The 9367-nt window shown below is 40.5% G+C and overlaps 2 protein-coding genes across 3 annotated transcripts in view; both read left to right on the top strand.

The window, feature by feature from the left end:
• Window positions 1-4912, top strand: part of LOC106945553 (uncharacterized) — a 26885-nt gene extending 21973 nt beyond the window's left edge. The window contains exon 11 of the mRNA XM_015029299.1: window positions 4909-4912. Coding sequence (XP_014884785.1) covers window positions 4909-4912 — 4 coding nt within the window. The remainder of the gene's footprint in view (window positions 1-4908) is intronic.
• Window positions 4879-7028, top strand: LOC106945567 (deleted in malignant brain tumors 1 protein-like). 2 transcript variants are annotated; one of them, XM_015029325.1, is made up of 5 exons: window positions 4879-5246; window positions 5376-5755; window positions 5836-5930; window positions 6069-6249; window positions 6534-7028. In XM_015029325.1, exons 1-3 carry the CDS (start codon window positions 5214-5216, stop codon window positions 5879-5881), a joined length of 459 nt encoding a protein of 152 aa, XP_014884811.1. In that variant the 5' UTR covers window positions 4879-5213; the 3' UTR covers window positions 5882-5930; window positions 6069-6249; window positions 6534-7028. The 2 variants fall into 2 exon arrangements, with proteins under 2 accessions (XP_014884811.1, XP_014884810.1); XM_015029324.1 differs by having other exon boundaries at window positions 4879-5755.
• The last annotated feature ends 2339 nt before the right edge of the window (window positions 7029-9367 follow it).

The following is a 9367-nucleotide window of genomic DNA, read 5'->3' on the forward strand; positions in this document are numbered from 1 at the left end:
TATCTGGTTGTATACACAAGATGTATGATATGGTTGTGGTTGGGGGGAGGGGTTATTAAGCCAATGTGGTTTCCCCCCCCCCTTCTCAAAAATGTTCGGTGCTCTTCGGCATTTCACTGTGCTGGAGGGGGGGGGGGGTCAAGGTCCCCACCAAAACTTAGACCAAACCTACGCCCTTGTGTAGACACATTAAAAAAGGGGAGTGTTATGTATCTTCTATGCACATACTGCCATTTCATAACACAACCAAGTAACAATGTTACCTTCAGTTGTTATAACAATGCCAATTATGTGAAATATGACTTAAGAGAAATTTTACTTCATAAATTAATGATTTGAAGTTGGGTCTATCGTTAAAAAGTCCCGTTCTTTCTGAAATTCCGCCTTTTGGAAGTATTCATGACATTGCTCCTCTATTAACCTTTTTTACCAGTGTTGCAGTGAAAAGTAACTTGTATAATGAGCTCAACAGGGGCGCAGTTACACCAGGTGTTCAGAGTCTACTACTTACTTGAGTTTTGCTCATAGAGGTCCAGAAACTAAACGCCGTCATCTCTCCCTTTAGGACACTATTGAGCTTGTGATGGTTTAAGCTCAATAGTGTCCTAAGGTTTCTTCCAAAGAGGAGAAATTGCATCGCTACACTGCAATTTCTCCTCTTTTTGAACCTCGTCACTGAGGTTCCCAAAGATGACAGAGATTATAAGCACGTAGTCCCAATCTGTATCTGTCACATTAAGTATGCACAGAAAGATGTCCAACAACCAGATATTCACACAGTTATGACTGAACAGAGGCCACTTGCAGGTCATTTCCACTGCAAGGTTCTCCTTGAGTCTCTTTGACTTGCCTGAGCCAATTCTGTCTGATGTCTTTTTTTCATCTTATCTGTAGTAAATAGAAAAATCTATTTAGAACAATCTGACTGCACCTGCATGGTTCTGCAGGTCTACATCACCTGTTCGGTCCTCCTGTGTGACATTGGATTTCCTGGAACTCGGTGCTCTCAGGGATGCATCAGGTCTGACTCGGGGAACAATCGCAGGAAGAGGGACGCTCCAGCTGAGACAAGCAGCCACTCCATTTCCCAGGGTCCTTTGCGCCTTGTTAAGACATCTGACACCAAAGGTGAGAGTTCAACTACTGGTTACTTAATCCAAGGTTTTTGTTATAAAGTTTTCTTCTATGCTATTCAAATTTGGTTTGTTTTTGATTGTGTGGTCAGTTTGAAATATTCTAAATTCAAGATTTTCATCTGCTTTTAGAACTACTGGGGATATTTGGATTTACCATGATATATTCAGTCATTTGCAAATACAGTTTATTTTAAGGTTGATAACATATAATAGAACAGCAATAATTAATGCAAAATAATTTTTTCCTACATTGTATTTGCAAGCAGACTGACTTTCTCTTCAAATAAAATTCAAGAATCTTACACCAAAACACCCTTTAAACCTTATTTTCTCAGTTTGTCTTTTTTCTGGTTCTGCATTATACAAGCTATCATCTTTTATAACCAGATCTGATTTATCGTTTTACATTTCAGGGTCTGGCCTGAGTGTGACTCTGAGTCTGAACCAAATCTTGATTGTTGGCTCTGTCCTGGTACTTGGAGCGATCATCTACCGGTCCAGAAGAACCAGAACTAAATACCAACCAGTGCCAACCTTTGAAACACAATAACTTTAAATCTGCTACTTTCAAAACTTAATTTCTCTCTTTTAAAAGATATTGGTTGCTTGGAGGTGAATTACTTTATTTGCAAAAAGGCATCTTTACTTTTAAAAGACAAAACAAAGAAAGCTGTAGATTCTGTGAACTCTGTTTTACTGGGACTATTTGAGACGGGCTTTTGTTGTACTCCAAGTGTTTTGCAACCATACAGTTTTTATTTTGTTATGGTAATTAAGTGCATGTTAAAATAATTTCGAACTGATGGGTATCACAGGTTCCTGGTAGTTTAAAATAATTTGAATTTGCATGTTGGAATTCCTGATTTCCCTTTACATAATTTCAACTTGAGTGTGGTGTTCGATAAGCCCTCCATAGTCCCTGGGCACAGCTGTATTGGGCATTTTATTTTTAAATGGCAGTGGGAATGCATAATGTGTGATATTTGAATAAGTTCTGTATTTTGGGATCAAATTACATTTTTCTTTCTTCTCATACCTAAACTAGATAGAGCAATCAATGTTTAATCCTTTTTTGTGCCACTGACAACCATTAAAAATTACTCGTCACAAATGCATTGCAATTTGTTTTTTCATTCACTTGTGGGGAAGTCTTCAAAATTCCTATCTATTTTTTCACCAAGTCATAAATTAATTTCAAATGAGATTTATAATACCCACTGATTACAGCTGAAACTGGTCTACACTTAAACCATTAATAAATATCTAAAACCTGATTTAAGGCCTGATTCACACAACAAGCGGTTTAAACTGTCAGTTGATTTTCAAAACATGAGAAACCATGCACACGCAACAATAATAAAAACTTCATAGACACAACAGAGTTGATCCGACAGTGTGTGGTGTTCAGCCACATGGCAAAGACTACACAATCAGATTTTAGTCATGAACATTCATATGACAGAAAGGCAATCTCTCAAAAAACCTCTTGTTTATTTACTCTAAACATGAGTTTACTCTAAACAAGGAAGCAAGAGAAAAAACAAAACAATGTCTCAGATGTCCACCAGACTTTGAGACATTTTGGTGCACCATTGCAGTTGTTTTGTCTCCTATAATTTGCATTGCCCTGTTTCCGTCACCTCACTTTCTGGCGACGGAAACAGAAAGTGAGTTGATGAAACATTCAACAGGCTGTGTGCTCGTTTGTCCCTGGAACACCCAAATGCAAATACAAGACAGTCCAAAATGTTGAATGTCTCTAATTTGGACATGTGCACCATGTGCAGAAGCTATTATCTTCAATGTCATTGTCTTGGGTTCAATTCCCAGTCTTGGGCCATTTACTGCTTGTCTTCTGTCTCTCAGTCTCAACCCTATTTCCTGTCAATTTGCTATTGAATGAAGTGCCAAGAAATCTTAAAAAATAAAAATCTGTGATTTGAGGCCAGAGCAGTCCTGACATCCTTCCCAGCATATTATATAAATCCTGTCCTCAGAAGCTGGTGTCCTGCAGGTTTTCTCTGTTTCAACACATCTGAGTCCCATAATTAGGTCATTAGCAAGGCTCTGGAGAACCTGACTGCACATTAAGGAGGTAATTCAGTCATTTGATTGAGGATTGTTGAAGCAGGACCACATCCAAAGGTTGCAGGATCTTCAAGGCAGGGATTTGAGGAACCCTGGACTAGATCACTCTTAACACATCACACTCAGCAGGAATATTGCACAATACTATCTTTATAGCCATCACGATAATTAATCAGATTGTCGGAAGAGAGCGAGTCTCCTAGGAAGTTGTGGGTCTTATAATATTTTGTGGAGACACTGAACAGCTGCCTCCAGTTCAAGTCAACTGCAGTTTACCTGAAACACCAACACATGCACACAGTAGCCAAGAAAGGCCTAATCTAAACGCAGAGCGCATGCAACACACCTCCAGAGGTAAATGGCTTTGAGGGAAACTTTCCAAACAGCAAAATTTAATCTGTCAGTTTATGCTACAGTTAAAAAAATATTGTTTTCAAGTTTCTCCCCCGTTAGTGTGAACCTTCATCTCAATGCTGTCCATGCAGGGGCTCCCTTAGATACCAGTGTTTGTTTGAATCTTTTGCATTCCTTTGACGTCAGACTGGATGAAGCACAAAAACAAAATCTTTCAGTGCACACCGTGCTAAATGTCGATGTTAAACGTCTGCTTAAGAAGTTCTGCAGTTTTATTAAGTAGGAAAGTGACACAGTGTATGAGCTCTGCTGCTGCCTCCACCTACCTTCCAGCATAAATATTTGATCTCCATGGGAGATTGTAAGTGTTTGTAGTGTATTTTCCATTACTGTCATGCAGAATATAATTTAAAAAGATATTAAGTAATTTAAGGAGTCTAATTTATTTGTAAAGGCTCTAACAACAGTATCCTGGAGACCACTGTTTGTAGAGCAGTTTGTGCTTTAGGGTGAAAGCAGGACAGGAAAAGGTTTTATGTACCGTTTACTTCCACGGATGAAACAATCATTTCTTACCTTTCAGACAACAAAGGGTGTTCCACTCAGAGCTGCGTTGTGTGACTGTTTCTGTTGAACGTCACGGTAAGCTGAAGCAAGAATTGAAGTTATTCATATTAATGTTAATGTAGAGGGGTGAAAAATGAGCTCTTAGTAAATTAAAACAATAATTAAGAAAATAGGCACCCCAACATAATTTTTATTTTTGTATTTTGTATTTCTCATTGTACTAAGTTCTGTAGTGTCAATTTAGATTGTCCGATGCAATTCCGCACACAACCGCTAGGGGCGCTGCCGCGTTAGTGGCACAGAAAAGATTGAGCACACAAGAAGAATAAATCTTCCAGTTGAATGAGAAGGAAGCTCAACGTGTGTGTCTCGTCTTTCCTGTTCCACAGCATCACACGTTGAGGGAAGATCATCTAACACATTACCCTCAGCCATCCTAGGTTGCAGGGTAACATTAACATAATTTGAAATGTCTGTCACATCTTACACTATGCAATGAAACGACAATAACCGTGGAGTTGTCAAAGTCTTTGTCACGATCCGTGTTTCTGTGTGTTTATTTTTGAGTTTTTTCCTGTGTAGTCCTGTTCCTGTGAGTCTCAGTCCTGTCCTCCCCGTTGATTGCTCCCCAGGTGTGTCTCGTTCCCTTAATTACCCCGTGTGTATTTAAACCCACCTGTTGTCTGTGTTCCTCGTCGGATCCTTGTCATTGTCTACGTCTAACTGTGTCTTACGTCGTGTGGACGTCTTGTGTTCGCTCCAGTTGAACTGCTAAGTCCTGGCTTGCGTTAGCTCTCGTCTCCAAGTCCTGTTTATCAGTTGCTACCGGTATTTGGCTGTGTGCCGGTCTCTCTGCCGTGCTGCCTGTGTTGGACTGTTTTGAGCCTTCATTAAATAATCATCATCACCATAACCTGGGTCTCAGCGTCTCTCCTCACCACCAACCACCACACCCCATGACAGACTTCCCTCATCAAACGCAAGGAAAACCATTTGCATCTAATTGACTGGTTGGATTCTTCCTGCAGCCTGAGACGTCATTCGAACGCCACCCACCTGGTGGCAGTCATGCCCCTGAATGGCTGTGGGACTCGGGTTGAGGTATAATCCACATATATGGGAAACACAGTGCACCATCTGGCACCTCTAACCAGACCGAGTCTTCATCTACTTCCATACAGAGCTGGGAGGAAACTGCGTGTTTTAGATTTTTCTTTTTTATATCATCAGGAGGACGACGACAACATGATCACATCAGCTGATCCCAATAAACTCATTTCCAGGCACCAAGACATTGAGATCGTCTTTTCCTGCGCCTATCCAAAGCGAGCCAACCTGACTCTGGGATTCACACACAAAAACCCGTACTTCTTTAACGAGAGAGGATTCAGCTCCTTCACCTTCCAGTTTGAGTTCTTCGAGAGCCAGCGTTTCAGGAAGCAGGTAAACGCCAGCAGCTACCCGGTGGAGGTTTACCTGAAGCAGATGATCTTCATGCAGATCGAAGCCACCTCGTCCATCCCAAACACTGAGCTGTTTGTGGAGTCCTGCAGGGCGACTCCCTACGACAACCCCAACTCCCGCATCAGCTACACCATCATCGAAAACGGGTACTGAGAGAACAGACCTGCTTCTTACTGGCTAATGAACCCTTTTCTTTGTGTCATGTATTTTTACTGGTGTGTTGCAGATGTGTGAAGGATGAAACTGTGCAAATCTTCCCAAGCTCCGTCTAATTTCAGATTTGGTATGGAGGCTTTTGAGTTTATTGGAGCTCACGAGGAGGTAAAGTTATGAATTAAAATGATTAAGTTTGGGTTTTATTAACAAAAATAGTCTGCAAACACTTTGATTGGATGTACTTTTTCCCATAGTCAGTCAAAATTTGTAAATCTGTCTGACCTCTCCTGCATGTGTCTGCAGGTTTACATCGCCTGTTCGGTCCTCCTGTGCGAAAGCGGCAATCCTGAAACTCGATGTTCTCAGGGATGCATCAGATCCGACTCACTGAACGATCGCAGCAGGAGAGACGCTCCGGCCCAGACGAGCAGGCACTCCATTTCCCAGGGTCCTCTGCGCCTCCTTAGGCATTCTGACACCAAAGGTGAGTGTTCGTTTACACTTTACTCTTTTAGTTAGTGCTTGTATTATTTAGAAATACATTTTTGTAGCGTATTTCATGGTTATGAATATTATTTTACTCCACTGAAGTTTTCTCAGATTTTTATTTAGCTGTTTTCACACCAACAACCTGCCAGTTACTGTCATTGTGCTGAATCTGGGATGTTTTTGCCAACTTTGATAAAAAGCCTTGAGCTCTTTTTTTCTCTCTTGATATATTAGAATATAAATTCTTCTATTTTAATGAACATTTTTCTTTTTTCTCAGTTTCACACCCAGATGCAGGTTCAGGCCCAGGCCTGTATCTGGGCCTGAACCTGGTCTTTGCTGTCTGCTGCCTGTTGGTTTGCGGTCTGGTCATCTACCGATCAAGAAGAACCAGAGCTAAATATCAACGCCTACCAGCTGCCGACTCTCCAGTCGACTCTGATCGCCCAGTAGATTAAGAAGATGGATCTTCTCCATTTTCTTTTTAGTGAAAAAGTATTAGATTATGTTTTGAGGGTTTATGTTCTTTCTTGAGGTTTTTTGGTATGAGTTGCATGGCAAAAGGGAATTATATGATTTTAATGCTTTATAAGCTTTGATTTTACAAATTGTGTAACAATCAAACTGTGAATGTTTCTTTGAATGCTTGCAATAAAAAATATTTGGATAAGCACAATAAACTACTGTTTTAGGACTTCAGATTTAAGGTAAAAATTCCTCTTGGTTAAAAAAAAGTTTCAGAAAATCTGTTGAAGCTGATGCACAAACTGTAGCGAAAAAAGTTTAATAAACAGGATTTCCTGTTATGTTAATTAATTTGACCACATGTTCATTTTACTGTTCATGGATTTCCATCAGTAAAACGTCACAGCTTTGATCTTTGTGGTCTTGCAGCTTGCCAAGTGTCCACAAAGGAATGACGCCCCCTGCTGTTTACAGCTTATTGTCTGCTGTGGGAGTTCTGGGCTTGTCACATGTTTGGCAGTTCTGTACCAACTGGACCCACCCGTCCAAATTTAACACACACAGAACATGAAGTACGGTGATCCCTCACTATAACACGGTTCACCTTCGCGGTCTCGCTGCTTCGCGGATTTTCTTTGTGCCGTTTTTTTCACAGTGCATTGTGTTCTGCATCCTGATTGGCTAAAATATAAGTAACGCAGATTGGCTATTTAGGAGATGGAAACCGAAACTTTGAATGCCTGATGGAAAAAACTGTGGCCGGAGGCAGCAAAACCCGACGAGATCCAGCTGTGAATCTGGTTGGGCAGCTTGGAGGAGACGCTTTAATGCCACGACTCCAGATCACATTAAGGCCCGATTGATGCACATCCGCTGACATGAAAACAGGTTTTGTTCTTTGGTTTCAATGTAAAGTATATAATTGTAAAAATAAAATAAAATAAAGGTAACTACTTCGCGGATTTCACTTATCGCGGGTTATTTTCGGAACCCCTAAGAAAAAGAGGGATCCCTGTATACAAAAAAAAAAAAAAAAAAAAAAATTTTTGCTTTTGGAAACTTGTTTTACCGCGTCACATGATTATCAGTAATAAAAGCTACGACTTGCGGTTTAATCTGCTGCTGTAGGAATGAAGCAGCTAAACTTCACTCCTCGACTCGTAGCGCCACCCAGAGGGCAGCCAGGGAAACGCATGGTGCTTTAGATGCCCAGGACTTTCAGCCTCTTCATGTCTGCTCCACTCTTGACACAAACTATTACAAAACTACTGAGGAAGGAAGGAACGATGAAAACATCACGACTTTTCATGAAGCATGAAATGCAAGAGTCAAAAAGGTTTTACTTCTTCAGCTAAAAGAAAAACCTTCACAATGCAGCAGTTTGCAGCATTGAAGCAAACAAAACAATTGTTCTTATAAACTACCTATTTCTGTCTTTTTTTTACAAAGTACATTTACTTCAAGTATAAACAATAAAGTTGTTTTTTGCAGATGCTGAGTCAGCAGTGTGGAGCATCTATTAATTATTTCTGCAGATATCTGATGTTTCCTCATTCAGCTCATTGTTTATGCCTGTAAAGGCCCGTCACTGAACATTTATGTAATAAACCATTCTTAGGTTTCATCATCAGAAGTGGAAGTGATAGGTAGAAGTTAATTTGATTTAAAGTAATCCTTTAAACGTAGTAACTCTGGCTGCAATCATTTCCATTTGAAAAAGAAAATCTGTTTTCATCCTGCAGGAAAATTAAGATAGATCTTCTATAGGAACAGCATCTGGGGCCGTTCAGCTCACGTCTCATATCTGCATGCAGTGGATGAATCAGCTAGTTAGAATTCGGTCCAGCGAGTTTAACTGCCCCGTCAGCTGGAGTCCTTCAGCTGGGTCAGGGGAGAAGCGGCCAGACGGGTGAGATTCTTTACAGTGTTGATTTTGGCAGCAGTGAGGTTTGAGCTTTGATCCATGCAGACACAACGTGCTGGAAGCCGCACCTCTTGTTTGTTTTTACTCTGCAGTGATTGATCGCTGACAGTTACAGTAAACGGTGAGGGCAGGTGTTACAGGAAGTCATACAGTAAAAAGAATATAGAAAAAGCATAAAACTGAACACGTTTTCCATCCATTGTGTTTGTTGAAAACATGCTTGATGTTCAGTTCAGTCTGGATGTCCTGAAGCTTCTGGGCTGCAGAAATAAGCAGATCCATGATTTTCATGGACGCTTTTATCAAAGTTTCTGCACTCAAATCTAAAACTTTTAAAGACTAATATAAATGAAATTTAAGACATGAACCATGACAGAACTGTACAAAGAAAATCTAATTTTTATTATAATAATGTATGTATTTGTAAGAATGGAAAACTATTGAGGAGGAAATTGTACTTCTTGTTGGATTCTGACAATAGATTTCATCTCATTCTTAGTTTAGCTGAAGTTATCATTTACAGCAGTGGTCCCCAACCTTTTTATTACCGCGGACCGGTCAAAACTTGGAAATTTTGCTGCGGCTCCGGGGAGGTGATGGGGAGAGGGGGCGTGAACCGTCAGATCAGGCTTCTGCATATTGGTGTTCCCACTAAATCCTGAATATGGCCTATTTGGGTTGTCTGGGCCCTTTTATCGCAGCCTGAGGTACAACCTGCTGAATG

Source organism: Poecilia latipinna, unplaced genomic scaffold, assembly GCF_001443285.1.
Source record: "Poecilia latipinna isolate Pla-1442-1.1 unplaced genomic scaffold, P_latipinna-1.0 Scaffold150, whole genome shotgun sequence".
Taxonomy (NCBI): Eukaryota; Metazoa; Chordata; class Actinopteri; order Cyprinodontiformes; family Poeciliidae; genus Poecilia; species Poecilia latipinna.

Coding starts and splice junctions, on each gene's coding strand:
- LOC106945567 (XM_015029324.1), top strand. CDS start 5,262: ATGGGAAACACAGTGCACCATCTGGCACCTCTAACCAGACCGAGTCTT. Junction 5,756..5,835: donor TACACCATCATCGAAAACGG/GTACTGAGAGAA, acceptor GGTGTGTTGCAG/ATGTGTGAAGGATGAAACTG.